General features: G+C 34.1%; 1 protein-coding gene across 1 annotated transcript in view; it reads left to right on the top strand.

The window, feature by feature from the left end:
- LOC132562626 (uncharacterized) overlaps window positions 1-24,364 on the top strand; it is a 36,941-nt gene extending 12,577 nt beyond the window's left edge. The window contains exons 12-29 of the mRNA XM_060227413.1: window positions 116-241; window positions 1,377-1,457; window positions 1,937-2,089; window positions 2,908-3,033; window positions 4,203-4,289; window positions 4,637-4,798; window positions 5,788-5,904; window positions 6,315-6,392; window positions 6,986-7,141; window positions 9,789-9,914; window positions 10,406-10,492; window positions 15,454-15,618; window positions 18,001-18,123; window positions 18,455-18,541; window positions 21,008-21,154; window positions 22,424-22,543; window positions 23,224-23,313; window positions 24,344-24,364. Of these exons, the coding sequence (XP_060083396.1) occupies window positions 116-241; window positions 1,377-1,457; window positions 1,937-2,089; window positions 2,908-3,033; window positions 4,203-4,289; window positions 4,637-4,798; window positions 5,788-5,904; window positions 6,315-6,392; window positions 6,986-7,141; window positions 9,789-9,914; window positions 10,406-10,492; window positions 15,454-15,618; window positions 18,001-18,123; window positions 18,455-18,541; window positions 21,008-21,154; window positions 22,424-22,543; window positions 23,224-23,313; window positions 24,344-24,364 (2,052 nt within the window). The remainder of the gene's footprint in view (window positions 1-115; window positions 242-1,376; window positions 1,458-1,936; window positions 2,090-2,907; window positions 3,034-4,202; window positions 4,290-4,636; window positions 4,799-5,787; window positions 5,905-6,314; window positions 6,393-6,985; window positions 7,142-9,788; window positions 9,915-10,405; window positions 10,493-15,453; window positions 15,619-18,000; window positions 18,124-18,454; window positions 18,542-21,007; window positions 21,155-22,423; window positions 22,544-23,223; window positions 23,314-24,343) is intronic.

Below are 24,364 nucleotides of genomic sequence, written 5' to 3'. Positions count from 1 at the left end.
ATAGTCTGTTATTTCTGTCAATATTGCTGTATCTTCCCCTTGCGATCTCAAAGTCGTGTGTTGCGACGAGCACTGTTAGATGTTAAATATTCTGAATTTTTTCCTGATTTTGTAGGACATGGTAGATGAAGGCCACATTTACCGACTCAACTTTACTATTGGTAATTCATTATGCAATAACAGCATCTACAATGCCAACGCCACCTCCAAGGATTGTCCACTCATACGTACTGACCACGGGGTAGGGCTTTTTAAATATAACTTTACATCTTAATCGGTTATAACTCTCCGCCAAGGTAAATTCCTACTAATAGGGAAAGGGAGCTTGTGTTAATCACGTGTGTGTTGCTATGTGTTTATGACAGGATTTGAAACCCAGGTTAGAATTCTGGTGTTGGTCATTTCTTTCGATCCGATAAGGGTGTCTTATTCCCTTAATTTAGGAGTGAACAAATCTGCTAAAAATATGTCACGTAGTGTATTTGCATTTCTAATATTGTCCTGATAAACAAATACATCTACAACTAGTCTTTATGTTTTATTAAAGGCTAACTTTGGTAGAAAAAATCATCCGAGAATAGAATATCTGACGATGGTGAATGTCGATTTGTAATTCGATTTAAGTACATGTGTATAACGACAAGCACTGAGCATACTTTTTTGTATAATACACATTCATTCAAAAATGTAAAAACATTGATAGTGTCGTTATTGTCAAGGAAAATTTATATGGCATTTTATATGTACAATTACAATAAATGGCACACAATTTGAGTGTAACAATCAGCTCTTCTGATATAAAAGCGTTCAGCTTTCCAACGTGTACAACAAATGTTGCGAAAAGGAACCTGACACTAACTAACCTCTCCAAATAAGGTCTCGTTAACTAATTCTGTGAATATACAAAAACACCAGATAATATACCAACATGTCAATAAAATCATAACTGAAACATAATTTAACAAAATATTTACAGAGAGATCCATAACGAAGTACCAACGAGAATAAGACCAGATGTTAAGTTTCTAGATATTCCCTTCGGTCGATTGAGAAAAAAAAAATCTTTAATCACTTATACACGCCTAGTGGCTATCGTGTACACCGTACTGAATTTATTGTTTTTGTTTCTGTATCACCACCTTTCGAACACCACTTAAAGGTGACTTTTTGCACATTAAAAGGGTCCTCAGTTTTCGTCGGCCGAAGAGCTTATCGGGACTCTCTCTATACATTACTTCATTGATCTTATATCTGCGCGTAACATCACTCTTTTTCCCCTAAAAATATGTCATTTCGAAACAATTTTCCTATTGTTGTTGTAATATATCCAAAGTCAAGTATTTAGATATTAAGGTAATGTGTATATTGTTCCACAGCTCCACTCCTGTAACACGTCTGTTATCTACCTAAACCGAGAAACTACCACCACCATTGCTATCATATCATACTATTGCGAGGTATGTATACAAGCTATCACTTACATAACAATTAATTATTCTTTAAAAATAGAAAATAACAGCATGTCAACATAATCATAATTAAAACAAAAAATCAATGAAACTATGGCAAAATATGAACAAAAGAAAGATTTACATGAAGACTTGTGAACAAGTACAAGGATAATAAGCCTTCTGCTTCATTGACGACATCCGTTATGTAAATCTTGGTAAATCCAAGTAAAACATGTCACATTGTGATATGAGAACAAGGTTTACAGCAACGGAACAAGCAGGCAAACTAACGTTCATCAAACACGCCCATCTTCATATCACACAAAGAAATGGGATATTTTTCAATAAGATCAATATGACAAACGTAAACCTTCCCCATAGCTTTCATCAACCTGCTATGTGAAGATATCACAAAGACAAAAGATCTCCTGTTATTGGCTGTATTAAGATGGGTAGATTACTAATGTTTTCTTGTATGTATTGAGGCGCCACCTGGGGACGAACGACTCATTAATAAATCTGATCCTGTTGTGGCTGAAGCTGCTGACGAAGCCGTGAATGTCATCAACTGGGACCGTGGATATTCTGATAACATTCGACGCTTGACTCTATATCAAGTCGAGGCTGGCACGGTCAAGGTACGTTGTTGACAATACGATCTATATAGCTGAATACCGAATCTTTTAAGGATAATCCAACTGTGTGCATTAAAACTGAACATGTTTAGATTGCGATCGGGTACTCAGATGAAATCGTTCTTAGTTTTTACTTATATAAGTTTTTATAAGAGTTTTTTAGATGTTAGAACTACAGTGATGTTTTCTTCTTAACTCATTCTATAACGCTGATGGGAAACGTGTATAGTTATAGATTCTTTGGCTATTTTGAGCCTATTTAGCGAATGAGAAAATCCTTCATTTTGTAGTTGGGTGGAATGTACATCATTTAGCTTAATAATTCGAAACATATTTGAGTGTGAAATATTTGTTTTGACTTGAGATTTTAGTAATATTTTCTTGAACCTATTATGATATTTTCCATTTAGGAAACAGCTGTGGACATGAATATGAGGTCGCTGTTAGATTTAATAGTATACTGGTACCATCGTTGTTTCTTAGTTGAGTAACCAGTGTGAACATTTGTAAGATTGGCACAATTCAGTCGTTGGCATCGCAGCATTGTTCAATACAAATTTAGATTAAGCTACAATGTAATCAAATAATGAATAAAAATTCATCTTACAACTGTTTCGACATGCTAGGACTAGTTCAATGTTTCAAATTATTAAATTCCATTTACCGATGCTAATCACCTGTTAACCTATTGTACAATATTAAGGGTAACACTTTTTTGGAACGATTAGTATAGGTAAACAGACCTGTGCTCATTGAAATGTTTGGTTAGAAATGCGACACCATAAAACATCAGAAATTATGTCATTTGTATTTTGTGACAGATCGTGAGCGGAGAGATGTACAAATTAATATTCACGCTGTCAAACTCTGTCTGTAAAAACACCGAAGATAACGCTAACGCCACGGAGAAACAATGCCCTGCAGAACCAGGACTACAAGGATTACCGGTAAATTAAACTGTGAAGGTCTATACACGTTATACACCTTCAGTTACTACTGTCAGAAAACAGTTATATATAATTCGTGGTGTAAGATAGGGATATTCCATAAAATGTAGGAAAACCCAAGGCTTTGCCGTGAGAATTTTTCTCTTATTCTTATTGGGAAATAATAGCTTCAGAGTCTACAATGTACCAAAAAGTACGCCGCCATCTGATACAGAAATCACATTTCTATTATGCCATTATTATCAACAGTCGCTGCAAATAAGTATATGTACACAAATGTATATATATATTGTATAATAACGTCTTTTCTGCGCGCGTGCATGTATTACATTGGTGTGTGTGAAATGCACGAACAGTGAACCTGGGTGTATTGTACCAGACAGACAAGAATTACACTGGTAGAAATGCGACATAACATCAATTAAAGGTCAAATTAAGAGCACAAATTATGTCAACTGGTTCATAACGTGCTTTATAAAATACTCAATTTACTATATAAAGCCATAAGAACAAGAGTAAATATTCCCAAAGATATATCGCAATCTGAAGTAACCAAAATTCGTTGCTTCTTCTGAATGTCTGTATTAGAAATCTTTGAGTACAAAAACAAAAAAAAAAAAAATTTGTAAACGTTTGGTTCCAATTTGAGATTTTCAAATTGGAGACATTTTATAATTCAAAGCTATTATTGTGATGTTAACGTGGACGAATCATTTTATTGAGCACTCAATGAAAATATCAAGCTCTTAATAATAAAAGTATTGAGTACCTAAATTGGATTTCCTAGGCGTAATATTTTGACAAAACACTTAAAGACTAGTACGCCTTATGATGGATGTAGTTATATGATTCGGACTGATTATTACATATATTTTACCATAAACTGATATATCTTATATTCAGAATACTGAATACTGCAAAATCAGTATTATTTCCCCTGAGGTTTTGTCAGATTTCAGTTTCGTTATAATGCGTACGGATTTTCAAATTCTGACCACCGATGCTCGTTCTTATATCCACACTGTCTGCTTTAGGTACCCCTCTAAGGATTAAGTGTTACACAGAATCTATGACGTATACAGACATTTCTTAATTTTGATTCCGCAATACGCTTTATTGATAACATTCAAGTTGGTGTTCATTGTATGTGAAGGTATTGTGTATTTAAGGTACAACGATGCGAGTCGCAGATATATTACAAGCATTGGTTACCTCAGAAGGCGGATGTGATGGAACACAGCTGTGTTATTCTGCCGGTGAGATTTGTTCGTAGTGAAGCTATTAGTAATCTAAAAGCAGTTTGGTTATATTAAACACACTTTTGTATCCCAGTTTGCTACATACAGTTATGGTCTATTAAAAGTGGTAAATTGAATGCCTATAATGCTATGATGCACCGGAACTAGTTTATTGCACTCTATTGCTTTTTCAGAATTCTGACTTCTTGTAAATGGTTATTTTCTTCACAAACTATTATAATAAATGACTCAAAACAAAATATCTAGTATAAATTATCATTATGTTTTCATGAAACGATACCATTTATTCGCCCTTGGTACATACTTACATATATATATATATTTATTTTCCATTACATAACAAGCCGCCTACCGTGCCCCCTGGAGGCGCTAAAGAAATCAACAGAAGCGATCCAGGTGTGACGGAGTCTGTAAACACTGCAATAGAAGTGATCAATCAGGAGAGAGGCTATGCTGACATAATTATACGACAGACACTTGGAGAACTTGTGGATGGTACAGTGCAGGTATTGCAGCAATACTATATAGGCACGAAACTTTATTAATTAATAAATTCATACTAGTAAAATTAAATAAAAGTAATTCATTATTAACACGTGTCGATAGTAATTTCATTTAATGCTGGAATATATACTTTTATTGCTTGGGGGCATTTAGAAATAACGAATGTTAGGATTATAAATTTGATATGCATATTGGTGAAGTATTAAGAAAAGTTGCTTTCCGATAGAGATCCGTTTTGTAGACGTTCATAGTGAAGATTGATGCATCTAGGACTGATTGGAGATACTACACCTGGACAGTCATCGATTATATATGACACAATATGATAGAACATAATACAAATCTAATGTAAACATAAAGAAACATCAAAGAACTACCAGTATGTTAGGCTGAAACGTCAGCGACTCAATGAAAACCGTATAGGATTTTCAATGGCTAGGCAAAGGGGCAGGATTGATATTCAAGTAGTTTCATATATGGTAGTTGTAAAACCGAGAGCAATCGGACATTTCTAGATATTACGAAAATACTGTAAATGTACTTATATTGCTGCAGTCGACCGTATCACATAAGCTAATTTGAGTATAATAAAATACCAGCACGTGTGTAAATTTATTCACTTGCTTATATTTTGTGTATAGCCAGTACAGAAAAAATATAACGGAAAACCTTTCCCAAAAGCTTAAATTTACAAATACAAAGACTTACTCCTCTTGTCGCAATTGATGGTAATGTGTATGTGTCTGTTACATCTCGTTCTCGGATATTACTTTGATAGGCAACGTTTAAAGTTCAATCATTTCCACTGCCTTTTCAGTCAATGAAATATATTGATATTGATTCCAGTAGATTTGGAAATCGATGCTTTTCTACACATACATTTTATAGAGATCTATCAATAAAAACATACAATGATATCGAATATCGTTTAACGACGTAATGTCATTACAGTCAAGACAAAATGTAAGTAATTATTGTATATGTACACCAGGTAGTTGATGGCGAGCTGTATAGACTAGACTTTACCATAGGAAACTCTGAGTGTAATAACAGTATCGTCAACATCAATGCTACACCAGCGGAATGTCCACTTATTCCAGGAATGAAGGTATATATATATATCACATCAATATCAAACCACTAACAACCTGCCTGTAAAATGTTTAAAGCATTACTACCGACAATCATCAAATATATACTATTTCTGAAAAAAAGTATCTAATTGTTATCGATTCCAAATAGGCTTTTTGTGATTATTCGTTTCAAAATCCTGTGATATTTGAGGAAGTGTTATAAAATGTACTTTGAGGTATCATTTTGTTGTTTATATAATATGATGATTACATTATAACCTCACGCACGATCCATAATATATGAAATATTCTAGATGACTTTAAATTCTTCATTGAACCATGGCCTTTTGATTGTGATCTTTCTTTCTCGTGGAGAAAACAATTTTGCAGATATTAACACGTGTATTCTATTAAAAACAGTATATGTTATGTTTCTGTTGTATAGCAACGAGAATGTAACGCAACAGTGATTTATAAGCATTGGGAGACACCACGAAGTACGGTTCTATCGCACTTCTGTGAGGTAAGAGAAAATCAGTTGAAAAACAATATGTATAAAATAGTGGGTACATGTACATATGTGTTATATGAATATAGAACATGCATAGGCTATTTTAACGGAAAGTAAGTTTGTGATCAGGTCACTAATACAAAACTTATAAAAAAAGTCATGTGCTGTAACGTATTGTCATTGCACTATCAAAGAGTGCATCAGGCATGAAAATAAATGAGCGATTTTCTAGATAAAAGTAACAATATGTATTTGGGTATTTGGACACGTAATTCGTAACAATGTACGATTGCAATGCGAGTATATATTGCAATTTTCGTCTTCATATAGTTACATAAAAAATATGAATTTCAGTTTTCCCAGTAACTAGTTGATGATTACAATAAATATAAACACGACATTAAAATCAATGCACTCTCGTCAACCCGTACGTGATGCGCCCTGATATGACCATTCTATTGCAAGGACGGTAAAAGCCGCAGAATAAACAAACTACTTGCAAGAAACATATAGATATGAACATGAATAGACCCCGTTAATTGGGTCATAAATATACTTATTTTTGCATTTCCGACATGATATATATGTATATTGATATAACACAGGGACCTTCCCCGGGAGACCAAGTGATCATCAATAGAACCGACCCTGGCGTTAGTTTTTCTATTAACAGTGCCATAGCAGCTATCAACAAAAACCGAGGATACTCGAATAACACCTCCAGATGGTCCCTCTACAAACTTGAAGGTGGAACTGAGCAGGTAAATATTAATCAAAGTACTGAAAGTACTGAGAGGATAAATATTAAAATTGTTCATAACCGGATATACTTTCCCCATACTCCTACACTTTGGAATGCAAAAATTACTAAAATAAGAGAACCAGAGGCTATTTTCCTTAATTTTAAGCGATTTTATATCTTCTTTAATTCTTATTGCAAATTTGACTACAATAATGTGAACAAATCAAAATAGGTAAAAAAAAAAAAAAAAAAATAGCAAAATAAATACAACCATATATTTATTGCCAACAAGCCAAATGATAAATAGCTCTATGATGAAGTTGACTAAAAAAAACTTTTGAAATCCCCAAGATGTTGCAATTACTATCCTATCAATATGAGGATTTAGACAAATCGAAAGGACTTTATACCTACTTCTCTATTTTATATGTATTGCAAAGTAATAGTCCATACTTATTATAATTATATTTGTAGGTGAGGAAAGTAGATAAGGTGTACACGGCATTTCAGATAGATAAAAGTGTAAATAATTACATTAAATGTATTTACATGCCTATCTTCCTTGAAATATCATGGTTAGATTTTTCTTCCAGTAATTATGTCTATAAAGGCATAGTTCTATGTTAAATATATATATACAAAATTTACAATATTTTCACTGTAGCTACTACTATTTCTGATCTCCAATGCATTAGATAATGTCACCATGACACGAAAAATAACTAAATATGTTATGGAAATATTTCGTTCTAGTTAATTGATAATTATAAACATGAATATTTTGGTTCTTTATACCAGCTGTGTTTGAAGGAATATTTTCATTTCAAGGAACTTTGATACACATTAACAAACCTAGAAAAATCAGCACAATCAACCTTCATCAAATAAACTAAATGGCAAAAAATGTAAGTTATAACAAAGTCAACATCATGATCAGTACAGAATTAAAAATATATTATTCATAAATCATGAACACCAATTATACCTTGCTTACGAAGCGCAAACTTTTTATCTACAAAAACTTGAAAAAGTGTCATGGCGGTGGGTGTGAAAAACCTGAAAAATGTCATATCGGCGGGTACGCGCGTGGGACGAACAGTCCAATTTTGTGACGTCTAATGAGGTAAAGTGATGTTACATATTTAGACGATCTTGCCACAACGACAAGGATTAAAGCAAAATTGATGCTCTGTTTGTTTAGAAGTGCTGTTAGTTAATAATTCAAACCAAGGACCCAGACTAGCTTCTTATCAAGGCGCCAACTCGCACGTACAGTGTTCTGTACGCTTACGTCATGTCGAGAAGGATTCATAAGCCCCACCATACAGTAAATACACTGTAAATCAAGTCATGCAGTTACAATAAACTTTGAAGATACTAGAAACCATTTTTTGCTTACTTACGGCAGAGACGTATCTCTGCTTACGGTTAATATGGTTGTTTTTCTAGGAATATTCACAGCAGGCGATAAGAATCACGTCAGCTCGATCTTCTTCAACAGCACAGGTCGGGGATGTCCGTGAGCAAATTACGTAAAATATATTGTTCAAAATTTATCAATAGTTCAACCACACTGTGCTTCTTTTTTTAAATATATAGTAATCGTATTGTTATTAAAAAATTAAGCTTGTTGTGGATGCTTTTAAAATAGCGATAAAGATTTATTATTTACTTGCCGCTAGAGGGCTTATTTCAGCCAATGAGAAGGCTAGGATCGTTAAATTTTGTCTGAAAGGCCGTCGCAATAGGCTGTACGTACTAGAGTACGTTTAGCCTAAAAATGGATATAGCAAGAAAGCAATTGCAATTTCTTCAGATCGTACGAATATATTGAGAAGTTAAGATGATCTTTTTGCTGATGGTCGAAAGAAATAATGATAGTGTCCAGAGCCTCATGAGCAGAAAACGGGAAACAATCGTTAAATATTAAAAGCATGGTGGGTGATGTAATACAGTTCACCTTATTTCAACCCTGCATCTGGAATTAATGGAAGTGTATGTACTCTCAATCTTTGATATAGAAAGAATATGGGATATTCAGTTTAGATCCTGGTAAAGCAGTGCAAGCTGAAGTCATTACCGATTGTATGGATAATTCTAATGTTACTATAAAAAACGCATTTCTTGCTTATTCGTTATGGAAATGCACTATCGTTATGTCTTATGATTACTTACTGAATGGCAATTTAGTATTTACTCGTTATGTAGACAACAACAACAACAAAATAAGATGTCAGTATAAACTTAATTGAAACATCAAATCGATAAAGCAAAGGTAAATACCAACCAAACACAGACTTTCGAGTATAATAAGACCATGGGTTCAGGAAGGGTAAGCGTCTTGGGTTTCATTTACGACATCCGCTATCAAAAGGAAGTATGGAATCAAATACAAGAAGAAGTGTTAGTAATGTACTAAGAATACTTATATTCTATCAAGAAAACACGAATATGGGTTATTAGATTTAAAGACCATTCATTATTGAAATGTGGCTTTTTTGCCAGTAATGTTTTTTGGTATTGTATTAGATATTTATCAATTTCTATTAGAAGGGAACGTTATGCACGATGCTTAATTATGTACATTAAGTTTTTCCTTGTAATGTTTACCATGATACCGTCAACTTAACGAACATAACACATCAGTGTTAAATACTTAATTTTAGATTGTGGATGGCAGTGTATATCGACTGGCATTTACACTGTCTAACTCAGTGTGCCCAAATACAGAAGCAAATGGCAATGCTACGTCTTCAGAGTGTCCAGTGAAGAGTGGGGAACAGGGCCTTCCGGTAAGTGTTCGCATGTTTGCTGTGTTGACAAGCATTTGTACGCTGCACGATCGCGTATTAACTTAATGCATGATATAAACCTGAGTTGTCAGTATTCGTACGTGTTTGAAGGTGTTGCTAATAATAAAATGCTTGATAAGAAAGTGATTAATCACACGATTGTTACGTGAATGATAGAATATAGATCTTTATTTAGCCCTCTTGGGTGAGTAAACAGGAACATATCAAATATTCTCTCCGTATTTTGCTGCATTCACATTGAGCGCCATATTTAAAACGTGTACATGAAAGAAAAGTGTCAAATAACTAGACAACATTTTCCCCTTTTCTTCTGTGTAAGACGAAATATGTTTGGAGGTACTTAACAACCCTCTATTGGTGTGGGTGATATTGAAATAAATGTATTCAGCTTAACGATGGTTTATCGTAGAAATAAAAGTCTATTTTTTCTGAAGCAATCCATTTATCACATTTACGACGTTTTGTTACAGATCCAAAGATGCGACACAAAAACAATTTATCGTCGTTGGTTAGATAACCAGACAGATGTCATAGAACACGACTGTAACCCATTACCGGTAAGTATCGATCTTACTTACGTAGTTTGAATTATTGCAAACATCATTCATACTTACATTTTCCTTTAGTTCCAATACATAAACAGCAGGTACAATCCTGAATACTAGGAGTGGCTTGAACTTGTCTCTGTCATAAATGTTTCTCCATTAACGTGATGATATCTTAAGAGTTATTGCATACTTCGTCTGTAATTTGTATTGGATGTTGAGAGTTACATATACAACGTATTTCCTCAAATCGAGTTCCGTGCTGCTGTTTATAGACCATTCATATTTAACCAACTTTATTAGGAGGATAAGATATATGTACATAACCTATTTGAATAGAATGTTTAAGATCTTTTTTGTTCAACTACTTAATGAAAATCACACGTGATGTCTACAGCACACCCACAAAGTAGACGGTATTGTGAACCATACTCTTATGTTTCCGCTTTTAAAGTGTACCCTGAGAGGTCAGCTATGTTGACCTTGAAAAATAGTTCTGCACATAAAATATACTATGCCGAAAACACGAATGCCGTGGAATGTTCCGTTACTGAGAAATTGCGACTTTTCTGAAAAACACACCTTTGGCTGAGAGGCGTTGACCTCGTTTTCGGGCACCCAAACCTGTGACGTCATAAGTTCAACGCTTTTGTTGATGCAGCCATATTGTCTTTACTATGCTACATGTGATTGTGATCTATTTTGGGATTTTCCGTGGTAATTTCTTTGTTTATTTACGTGAAAGTACTTCACATCTTCGCAATATCTAAGGTAGTGAACGAGGGGTCGGTGAATTAGCGCTTAAATCCGCTAAAATGGCTTCCTATCGAGGAGGGAAGCGGTGTGTATGGTTGTCCTAACACTAACACGGATGGGGTGTCGATGCATGACGTCGATAAATAAAACTGATTGTTGATTAAATAAAAGTATATTTGTTAGGTTGATATTTTATTATTAATTCTACAACTAAACATTTTAAATTGATAGGCTAGCCTATGACTTGGGCGGTCATAGGAATATTATTCCTTCGTAATCGTGAACGCCTAATACTCGGAGAAGGCCTAGTCGTGAATGGGTCACGGGAATTTTCACACCGAGAATTTTCATACTACTATTATATAGTATAGAATAGAATTATTAGAATTTAAAGAATAGGTTATGTGTGTATGTTGTTTGTATAAGGTGTATTTGGTTTTTAGATCTTCCAGCAGACGATGTTGTTTAGTTATTAATTTTGCGATCGTAAAAATAACAATAAGATCACCAATCTTGATTTGAAAACACAGTTCACAGTGTAGAGATGTCATCTAAAACCATAATCACACCTGTGCCAGGTTAGGTAATTAGCACCTCTGTGGCTGGAAAAAACAATTGTGACACCTGTGAGGCGACACGCCTGTCGGCTAACAACAGACTCGTACCAGTGCAAGGGTAAAAACCAGTCAAATAATTGTTTAAACTTCTAAAACATCAAATTTTTATTATTAACACAGCGGAGGGTGTTATAATTGGTTGTAGACACCCTATCTATATATATCCATAGTGCTACGAAAATTCCCTGGAAAGAAAAATTCCCCTCGGACGAAACTTCTTCGGTAAGAAAATTCCCGACACCTCGTGAATGTATGCATAGTCTTGCACAAACGCGATTTCCCGACGTCAGAAATTGTTGATCGAGACTTGAAGATAGTAAAATAAGTCCAAAACCACACCCAATTTTATTTTGTTTCTTTGAAACGACGATTCACTGTTCGACTACTGTCACGACTACTGGTGAGACCCAGTGAAGTACGTGCCAATCTATGTTGCCCAAGCGATCGTCACTTTTCGAAGGGTCATTTTCCTCCTCACTGGATACATCGTCTTGTAATTCCAGTTCAGATCGGTAGGGCTGGATTCCGTCTGCAGACATATCATTCACACCATAATCAGACTCCTCAAAACTCATGCTCAAATCGCTCTCAGTTGCGGTGTCGTTGTCACTGTCAGTCATGTTGACTGCCATTTCTGTTGAACTTATGACGTCACGAGTAGAAGAGCCTCGATTCCGCGGAAATGACGATTCGGCTGATTAGGTCTGGGCGAACAGGTGAAAATCGACAACTTTGAGCTTTAATAACTCGACACTGGGGCGACGGATTTTGACGGGGTTTTCATTATTATTATTTTTACGGCATTCTTAACATTATATCTAAATATAAAATTACTCTCAGGGTACACTTTAACAGTTGTGTTGATGTCAATTCCAGTCAATGATGTGTATGATTCTCCGTAGATTCTCATTTTTACAAAACTTAACAAGCCTAAGAATATAATGTGCGACACTATAACTAGGATAATACGACCGCAAATCCAAGATAACATTCCTATCCCATGAACTTTCGTTAATGACTTAAATGAACATGATAGTTATGAAGAGGAATATGACCCCGAACGGCCGATGGAATATCACATCGTAATTTCCTGTGTACTACCTGCACATGAGGATAGTCTGCAGTTTTTAATACAGTGCCTTTTAAGCTTTTTGTAGAATTTGTTTCGTATAGGCCGCACCGGTAGAATGCAAGCTCATAATAATATTAATCCCTCAATTATTAGAGAATTATATAGATACACATGTGAAAGTATATGTATGTGTCTGTTCCGATCGCAGTGTAGTCAAACTTTTTGGCGCTGGATATACTTCCTTTGTGAGCAGCATCTATTATCTTCCATAACATAATGGAAAGACTTGATCCTGTCTCTTGAATACTTCATTAATAAAGAAATCGATCTTAAAGTTGTGATATCTCAGGTAGTTCTGGACTTGTTCCTGTCTCTTGAATACTGGATAAATTGGTCTTATTGTTATAATATCTTAGATCACTTATATTCCTAAATTTCACATGAAGGGGAGATAAGATACTAGATACTAGCATTTCCTGACAGGACATAAGGTCTTGGAGTCACCCGATTTAAGATACTGGGTGGTTTTCCTGACGTTAGAACGAAATAAAGTTGACGGTATATAACATACTTTAATGTAAAAGAAAACACTGTTAGTCAACCTCACCATGTAACTCACCACGGCATATCTAGACGTAAATCAACCTACTTAATCAAGCATTTCCTTGATATATGGCGTAGACAGCGTGTAAAATCCATTGACAGGAAATCGGAACAACTCTTTCCAATTTGGCTGTTGTCTTGAGCTACTTAAGCCAGAGAAGAAAAAGATACAAATCATGATACGATTTGCGAAACCAAGGAGAATGACAACAAACATGGCGACACGTCACCAAGGGAGTCAACAGGCAAAACACGGGCAACGCGACCGTCTAGTAGGAGCGACATAAAGGCAGCGCAAGCAGGTACAAGGAAAATTAATCATCTTTCCAAATGAATTGGAATTGTGACGATGTATATAATAATCGGGATGAATGTTTTGTGTGTAAAGCGGAAGTTTCGATAAGTTTGTAACACTTGGAATGCGGACGTTGCAACAAACGAGTTTACATAAAATGCCTGAAAATCAAGGACAATGAATACAAAATAAGAGAGGAAGAAAATGAATTAAGAGAAAATACGGAAATTATTCTCGGCGTGCAAATTGGAACTGGCGGAAACGAAAATCCTTCAAATCTCAAGACTAGGAAAGTAAAAAAAAAAAAAAAAACCCAGAAAAATGCTGAAGCATCAAAGAGACCCACGCTAGTCGTTTTTTTAATCCGAGCAAATAAAGTGGGACCTATTCCGCAATATTTGCAATCTACGGGTCAAGAAGGGCAGAAAAGGCACTCAGATAGACCCAAACGAAAAGCAGAAAACTCGTTGGGGGAATACATGTTCAGGGTTCGCGGACCTCAATGGACTCGGCGAATAGTCAAAATTGTAAGCGGATTTCCGGGCTGGGAAAGAGGAAGGAAGTCAAGTCGTCGTTAAAGTGTTTATACACCAACGCCGATCAGCTGAGGAACAAATTAGACGAACTTTTGATCAGAACAAATATTGAAAGTCCACAGATAATTGGAATCACTGAAGTTAAAGCTAAAAATAGCAAATATACCGTGTTCGAATCTGAATATTATATCGAGAACAATTTTGCTATGTTTTCTAAACATTTGGATTCTCCTACCGGGAGGGGTCTTATGTTATATATTAGTAACTATCTAACTTGTAAGGAAGTGGCTTTTAACACTTCCTTTGAGGAATATCTCAGCGTAAACATAACTTTAAATAGTACAGATGAGATGTTAGTATGTCTTGTGTATAGATCGAACAGCGGATCAAGTGAGAATTATGATCAAGCATATACATATGATCGAGGCAGTGCAACGGAGAGCAACAAAACAATTATCAGGATTTAAGGAACTGACTTTTTCGGAAAGACTGAAACGCCTAAAATTACCAACATTGGCATGCAGGAGGATTCGTGGGTATATGGTTGAAGTCTTCAAAGTTACGAACAGTTTTTGTGATAGTAACGCTGCTGGTTTTCTTCAATTGTGGATCGACAAAGTTCAAATTCAGTGGACAAGGGGTCACTACAAAACACTTTACATGCAGCACTGTAAACTTGACATCAGAAAACAGTATTTTGCTTTGCGTGTGGTCAAAATATGGAACAATCTTCCGGAGTATATTGTATCGGCACCAACAATTGACTATTTCAAAAATGGATTAGATCGACACTGGGCAAATCAAGAACTGGTATATAATTATAAACCAGAAATTCTGTAGTTCCTGGATCTGACGTCTCAAATGACAATAATTATAAACATTATCATTGTATCACTGAGACCGGTTTAGAGGATCGTAACGATCCTGAACTGGCAATAAACTAAACTAAGAGTCGTACTAGAAGAACCCGGCCGTAAAATAAAACAATGAATTTTAAGATGACTAATTTTATTCAAGCTATATGAATGTAAGAAACATTACAGTATGGTTTATCATTGTATAAGACGAATGTTATTTTAATTTGTTTTGTATAGCCGCCACCTCCAGGACCTCGTGGGGGTGACATACCGTACAATAAAGACGATCCTCTTGTCATGACAGTCACTAACTCTGTTGTCGACTTCATTAATGAAGCCCGGGGTTATTCTGATTACATTCCAAGGAAATCACTCTCTGAAATACTGAATGGAACATATCAGGTACGCATGTATATATTTTACTGTGACACTGCTCTAGTCAGACTATTTATTTTTGCTTTTTTTACTCGATCGCATTTGCGATACGTACCTTTACGTACCCTAATAATGGTTCATGGGATGAGTTATCTCGCGGTATCGCGAAGGCTAATAGTGAAAGCATAGTAAGTTTAATAAATTCAATCAGCATTTTGAATTATTTCTTTTTACTTAGACTGTGTGCAGATAAACCTGGCAGCCGGTACATCTCAAGCTACCACTGAGGCAACTAGTGTAGTATCATACACTTAACCGCCCCCTTTCAGATATAAAAGGAAAATACTTACTTTCTCTAATCAATGCACTTTTTATTTAGTAACTATTTCTGCTTTCCGTTCTATTTGAGATTGGCGCCGTTTATTAATTCTAGTCCGGAAGAAGAAATTTTCAGTTTGATGGAGCGACTTTTCTTTGAGCGAGCTGACGATTCCTGGGACTATTTGACCATATTCAAAATAATGTTTTCTGATATATTGTGTATTTAACTGGTGTTTGTTTTTATCAAATTACTACATATATATTTAACCCCTTTTTTACAATAAATTTCCTAATTGAAATCAAACAATTCCTCATTTAGAACGTGGCCGAGATGTACCGGTAGCCTACTTTCCTCGGAGTGTGACGTGCAATTGTTTTTGCTGCGATCACATATACATTCAGTGTCTAGAGTTCAAAATATACCGAGATTGATATAATTTTTTTTTGATATTTCAATTATCATCTTACATACAACAACTTGGGATGGTTTTTTGTCCGTTATAAAGGGCCTTCAGCGTCATCGGCCAAAGGGATTATCGAGACACCTAAATTTACACCACATTGTTTTGTGTTCTATGTATGTGAACATGTGCTTTATTTGTGTCTTGATTAAAGTGCAGGTTGCCTCGAAAATTTGACAATTCGCTTGTCCGTACTGTTGCTATTACCTTCATTGATTATATATATATATATACATCAAGGGATTAAATGTATCGCGGTTTCAATAGAAATAAGTCGCGTTTCTTGGTATGATAAAAACACTATGACTTCCGAATAATTTTCATTCTCAGTTAAGTTTATTTTATACGAAGCGATATTTCTATGGCTTACTTTCGAATATATATCGTGGATAGAGAGTTACATGTGGGCTTTACTATTACAGCGGCGGCAGCCGTCAACATCTGTGCTCTACTCCAAGTTATTCAACAATTGCAAATTCGATTGTCATCAAACTTATACAATAAATATATGCTTAATTTTCCTTTTGCTCGACATTAAACTTCATAACCAATACTTGAATAAGCGCATATCAATGCAAAACCACTTCGACATGCATTTCAAATCCTAAATATTCAAGTACAGCTTGCAACTGATTTAATTTATCATTAATCAATAGTGTGCGTAAACATGGAAAATGCAGCAGATTTGCTTAATCCTGATGGTATGGTCAGACATCTGAGATAAATATTTACGTGTAATTATGGTATTTGATTCGCATCTGCCAACATCTTTGTATTTAAAAGAGGTTATCATATTTATGTCATCCAGTATAACCGCACTTTTGTAGTACATGGATATTATTATTCCAAGTGCATATATTTAGATAGCACTTAGACAAATTTGATTACTTACCTTCTTCGGAATCCCTATTTGTTTATCTAAAAAATCATTTATATTTTGTTATTCTAAAATTTATCACATGAAATCCAACAAAGAAACACCGACCGGTCAACATTACCTTAATTGATTTAAACAGAAATTCTATAGATATAAACAAAATGAAGATTTACACGGAGACATCTGAAAACGATGAATAAGGCAAGTACAAGAAACTTCCATTTCATCGACGCCACTTGACACTCGAGTGAATGTATGTAACATCATGCTCCTAATCAGAGAACGGTTGCCACAATGAAACTACCAGGCATACTTTCCAGCATAAAATACGTACAATGTCATATCGAACGACAGATCTTCCATCTTCAAATGCAATCAATTTGACGTCATAAAACTTTCCCATAATCTTCGTTCCCTTGCATCTCTTGAAACTTGCGAACATGCTTTTAACGTATTGACTTTATATTTATTTAAATTAATCTTCGTTCAAGTGGGTCGGACGGATACACGATTGAAATATGATCGGTTTATAATAATCTCTATTCTAATAAGTTCACTAATGATGCTATCAGCATACGAGTAAGAAAAGGAACAAATTACATGTCGTATTTTTGAGTATATAATATCAATAAGGTGTAAAGATTTTACTGAAGAGACGTGTAGTATATATCAAGCTACGTTTGTTATCTTATATCAGTACATAAAGATATAGCGGTATAAACAGGATGTACGTTTTTGTTTTTAATGTAGATCGTTGATGGAGAACTTTATCATTTGAACTTCATCATCGGAATATCAATATGCAACAATAGCAAGGACAACGCCAATAAAACTACAAAGGATTGTCCTTTGAGACCGGACTCCAGACTGCGGGTATTCGTTGTGTTATAATCATCAAATGTATGATAAACAATCTGAAATATACACGAATAAATGCGATAAAATCATTTTAATTGAAAAAAAAATTCGGTAAATCGGTAAACGAACATGGGGTATTTAGTAATAGTTAATCAAGAGTATATAAGTAAATGGATAATAATTTTATATTCAAAAGATACATTGTCGAGAGATTTTAAAGTATCGGATATGTGTTAATTTGAATATGATATATAAGATAAAAAAATTACTCTAATGATACGGGTACAATTGTTGTCTTTAGCTGTAAACGTTTTGCTTACAATTATGGTATTCATGTATATTTCAGCCAACTGAATGCATGGCACTTGTTGTTTACAAATCTTGGGAATATTCAACACAAGTTATTAATTGGACATGCGAAAAATCCTTATACGTGAGTATTGATCATTTAAGTTTGCGATGAGTGAATTGACGGTTTCAATTCAGGGATCAGAATCTAAATTTAAACATCATTACCACACCTAGGACTGGGCGCAGTGTTGGAATGTTGGAATTGTTGACCTCTATATTGAATGGTGGTTCATGAGTCACACTGATCACGTTTGACATTAGCCTTAAGTCTGGCAAATGTTTCCAATGATAAAAACGTTCCAAAGATTTCATATGGAAGCGCCTAGATATCAGAAAAGTAAGGCAACAGGAAATAGATATAAATAAGTTTGTGAACCTTTTTCTCGTGCCTTTAATATAATTGATCGATAAAGACACATGAGAAGACACCTTTGATTCCTTCTTTTTTCTGATGAATGATTAAAGAAATGATTATTTCCTTAAAAATGCTCGAGTTGAGGTTTATTCGATTTGTTTAATGAATGAAAAATAGTTTGTGGAGAATGAAAGATAAAACAACTATAGATAACTTTATACAGCAGAATGGTAATCGAAATTATTTGCTTTAACAAATTGATTTGCTGTACCTTTTGAACTGACGGTTTTTCACTACATCGTCATATTTGGACGAATATCGTGTATTATCTTTATTTATTTTGCGTACATGATTAATTGCTCTCCTTTGTAAAATGGTTTACAAATACACGAATTCCTTTATGTGTTATCAGATATTTTGTCAGCTTAGATGCATTGTCATAATTTTTCATTAATTTTTTGGTCGATATATCTGTAGGGAAATTAAAGTGATTTTGACTTTTGCATGAGCTACCATGTTTGAGTACCTCCTGAATATTCTAGTCATAAATGGTTGGTGTGTCTGATTTCCCATGTATATGTGCTTTTTCAATCATGCTCAGAAACATAGCAGTTTAAGTTCCAAATTTAACTAATTTTGGTTGCATTTCATTAGTTTGGTATAGAGTCTTTCGAAACAAAATGGAGGGATTTTTACATTTTAATTTTTGCTTATTTCCAATGTTTCTCCTTATTTTCTTTCCAGTCAAATGAATCAGTAAATTGGCCTATACAATAAGTTAAGTCGTTTTGATTGCGCTTTGTATGTATCGTAGTTCATTATTTGTTTGTTACTCAGAATGATAAGATAGTGCGCTTCTGACGTCACCAAGACCTCTTGTTTATAAGTAAGGCTATTCAGGACTGTTTACTTGAAGGGCAACATTTATTCAGTGTTAAACGCACCAAACCTATTTTACGAACAAAATATGAACTTCATTTTATTTTCGTCCGCTTTACTCGCTACTACATGTACAAGAGCATTTCCACATTACCAGAAGGAGGTAATTGTTTTGTTCATGTCCATTTTGAACGTTATACATTTGATTTTATTTTCTATTCAATACAACGCTATCTATTGCACTTTGAAGTCTTTAATATTATCAAACGTAAATAATAATGATCACTGGTTGACATAATACCGCTTTTAACTTGAGTTTATAGTTTTCCTTATTTTTGGGAGTTTTCCTATTCGAAGGTCAACACCAGCCAGTAATATGTTATATTATACAGGTACACACATGTACAGTTTTACATGCTTACAACTATTACATTTTTACATCTAATGTATTTAACGTCTTGTACCCTAACGTAATAACTGAAATTGGTTTCATTTTGAAATTATACATTCAAATTTATTTAAAAGAGTTAATTAATTACATTAGCTTACTTGCTTTATGTCCGTGCAGATTTACGCTAATACTCGATAATATACTAATCATCTTTTGACTGTTTTACTTTGCTTTATAACGTTAATATGATAAGTCAATAGAATCTGTGCTTTTATATGTTTATGCTTGTATCGTAATGTCTTGCTTGTTATCTCAACATCATGTGACACTTGTGCCTTGATTTTCTGCCTAAATAATTTTTACCATTGGAAAATTTAGCTTACTATGTTCCTACTCCTCCGTTTGAAAATGGGTAATATTGATGTTTTATCTATCCGGAATAAGACTGATCTCCGGCAAAAAGCATTAAATGCATTGAAAAGTTGTAGTTGCAAAATTTCTGCATCATTGTTATTTATATATATCATGGCTTCGATAGTATGTATGTATTCTTATAATTTATGTATAAGATCTTGTTCCACTTGTACAATTATCCTGGACCATAGTAAATCTAATCACGTCCAATTCATCAGAAACAAAACAGCTTGTTTACAAGACAGCATTTGGTCAACGCATGTCAAAAGTGTATCTGATGTTGAAAATCTTTTTACCCGATATGGTGGTTGATATAAACTGGTCTTGAACTTGTTTTTGCGTGTTCTATGAGTAGTGTGGATATACAATATAATGTTTTGATTTATACGCTTTTGTAATCAGGTCAAATGTAGAAATTTACCTGACGGTCAGATTGGTATATCAGAACAAAACTAATCAGAATTGATAACTTTATAATAAGTAATCGTTATATATTTAATCATTTACAGGTACGAAATGACAACGACCTCTCCGTCCAGTCGGCACACATCAAGATGTCAGGAGATTATGCAGCCAATGAAATTAACAGGCTTAACGGATATTCTTGCTGTACTTACAGATACGTTGTTAGCGACATAATTAACCCTACTTCTACAGTACGTTATCTCATCTAATGAATTTCTTTTAATGTTTGCAAGCTTAGACAATAAAGATGAAGAACTCATCTCTAAAACTGATGCACTTAAAACCATAACGTTCTGACTAAGATGATATTACGATTCGAATAATATAGGGACATGTATCCGCTCTTTATGGTAATCTATGGTATACGTATATGTACATCATTATTTCCAATAGCGAATAATTTGCCATATGGTACATTAATGAATGTATATTTTACTATATATAGCCGTTTGTATTGCAATGTTTATATTAAACGTAATGCTAATTTGTTTGACGGCAATGTATATCTAAAAGTTCTAAATATATGAATGCTACTCAAATGAATTGTTGCAAACACCAACACGGTCACAAACTGGCCGCCGTGTGGTGTTCGTTTAATCATAAATTAAACAAGAAACTTAATGCTTTTCAGTCGATACTTTAACCCAGGACACCGTAATCTCTTTTCTAATCAATATTCTACTGACGTCTGCTGGTTGTCCATTGAGGAATATTATACTATAGGATTTACACAGATTAAAGCGTCGAGCAGACGCTTTTTGTCCCCGGAATATGGTTTTATCCTTGAATTTCACGCGGATTACAGCATAATTGTGATGGTTTTGAAATAAAGCGATTGCGAATATCATAGCGTAATTACATAATTGCACTTTCGAATTTTCTAAGACATTGCGAACTGATCCATAAATGTACCAGTAAAGTTGTATGATTCTTAATGCATCATTCTAATGAAAAATACAATACAAAATCATCATCTTTTTCGAAAATTGATAATGGCAAGTTTACATTGACCCAATACTAAATCCGTGAAATGGAATGATAAGCGCTTTGTTCCTACATATTCATAATACAAATTCGATGAATCTTGGACAAAATATGAAAGCTAACTTTTTACACAGACACTCATGAAAAAGTGCAAAAAGAATAAGGCCAACTGCTTCGGGAGAAAAAGCTTCTTCACCCGTCATGTCAATCCAAGTAAATAATGTCACGTTCTCAAATGAGAACAAGGTTTACATCAACAGCCAAACTAACGAGCATCAACCACGCCCAGCTTCATACCCCATAATGAAATAGACATTTCTCCAAAATATCAGTATGACGACCTTAAAACTACTAATTTTGATCAACCTGCATTGTTTGAAATACTGTGTTGTGAGTCGTCAGTTGCATAACATTTTATAAAATGGAGAATCACTTCCTATTTTAATCTTTCCCAACGACTTTGTGTTGGTATTTAGTTTACAGGGACCGATGAATCCTTACACATGACACTGAATCTGGGGAAATCATTTTGTACAAATAATGAACTGAACAAAGATCGAACTGTTGATAGCTGTCCTATACAACCAGGTATTTCGGTAAGTCGTACCATGTTGCATACTTTGTGAAAACAATTTAAAGATTATTATAACACGGACTGTCTGTCGGTATATACTCTTTTCAATATACGTTATAGAAATGGGCGAATGAATTACGATTCTGTGGGATCAGATAATACTATCTTTAAAAGACACTTTTCGGTAACTGCACTTAAACAAATCCGGCTGAAATGTATTACATTTCAGTAAACTATTTAACAACTGACCAATAGAAAACAAAAAAAAAAAAAGATAAACAAAACTTGAAGATCTATTTTAAGTTTTAAACGTTCATTTGAAATGAGCATAGATCAATTTTATACTCATGATTAAAAGCTAATCGATAAATCTATCCCTGTGGAAAAGTACAAGTTAATGTTAATGTAGTGCTAGTGGTACATGATTATCACATATACTGTTTAGAATCGAAAGTCCAGCAACATTAACTAATAGTTAACTAATAGATAAATGAAATAGTTATCAGTAGAATTAAGTTTAGAACAAGGGGGAAATGTGTTTTTATGCTTCATTGGATATCAATTTATTATGTTTTTCTTTTTTAACTGCCATTTCACTAGTTTCACATCGACTCAGTATGTCATGTGCAATTGATGTCTTTGCACCTTTTACGTTACTTTTTTTCTTATAAATTGAATCTTTATATACATTGCTGTGTACAGATAACAACATGTGACGCCACAGTGTTGATTCATAATGGAAATGACCTCTCAATGGGTCAGTATAGGTGTCATGGAGGCGATATGGCGACGGTAAGATTGACCTATGAAACTGAACGAAAAATAAAAAAAGTTAATTGAGACAAAGCAATTGACATGTTCAATTTTATCACAAATGTATGCAGATTTTTTTTCATGAGCAAGGGCTGATTTAAATGTATCATTTTAAAATCTTCTCAACGTACACTTATAGAATAAGATAATTTTCATGAATGGAAAATTCTTTATGTATGTGGCTTACACAAATTCTTAATTTTATAATCCCCATGATTTTCCCTGGTAGGACGGTATAGTTTATTCAGGAAGATAACGTTTTTAAAACATACTCTAAACGAGCATATTCTTTTCAGAGTAGAATCTGCGCATTGAAAATAATTGCTACGACATAACTGCAATTACCAATATTGTAATATCTTTAGTGCAAAAATCGCTGTAGATTACCACTAGAATTTGTATGTTTTCAATTGTCAAAGGGTTTTTGTTTTTACGGCAATTGAGAGATCGAAAAGTTAATAATTATTTCAGAATACTGATTTTTTGGGGGCATATTTTGTTTAATTTCCAATTGAAATAAATAATGTTTTATAGCATTACATGATGGCATTCTATGTAGCAAACAATTTACATTTGCATTACACGTACGCTGTAGTTCTAGTTATCGTACTTTGCAAAATATTTCTATGAAACATATTACAGAACTCAGGTACAAAAAAGCCCTTGGATCTCTCGTTTCTGTAAATCTTAAATCTTGGAACTCACCATGGCCATTCAATGGTTATGCCAGAAATGCAAAACACTTTGGAGGAGATGTATCTAATAGCATAAGCAGTAAAATGATTATCAAAACACTGTTGTACTTCTGTGACGTAAGATTATAATTTAGAACTACATCTACCATATACACGTTTCTTCGGTTATGATAGAACATTATTTCCAGTATTATAATATGTTCCAATTTTAGATGATAGACAACATTACAGCATGCACTGGTAGAATTTCTTGAAAATCGTTATAAATATGATGCATAACATTCCTTCTTATCATTTTCGTTTTTATTTTGTAGGCATCTCCATTGGTCGGTTAA

This window comes from Ylistrum balloti, unplaced genomic scaffold (genome assembly GCF_031769215.1).
Source record: "Ylistrum balloti isolate Yb309-2 unplaced genomic scaffold, AGI_CSIRO_Ybal_v1 Utg369570, whole genome shotgun sequence".
Classification (NCBI taxonomy): Eukaryota; Metazoa; Mollusca; class Bivalvia; order Pectinida; family Pectinidae; genus Ylistrum; species Ylistrum balloti.
This window is presented reverse-complemented; position numbering and strand designations above follow the sequence as displayed.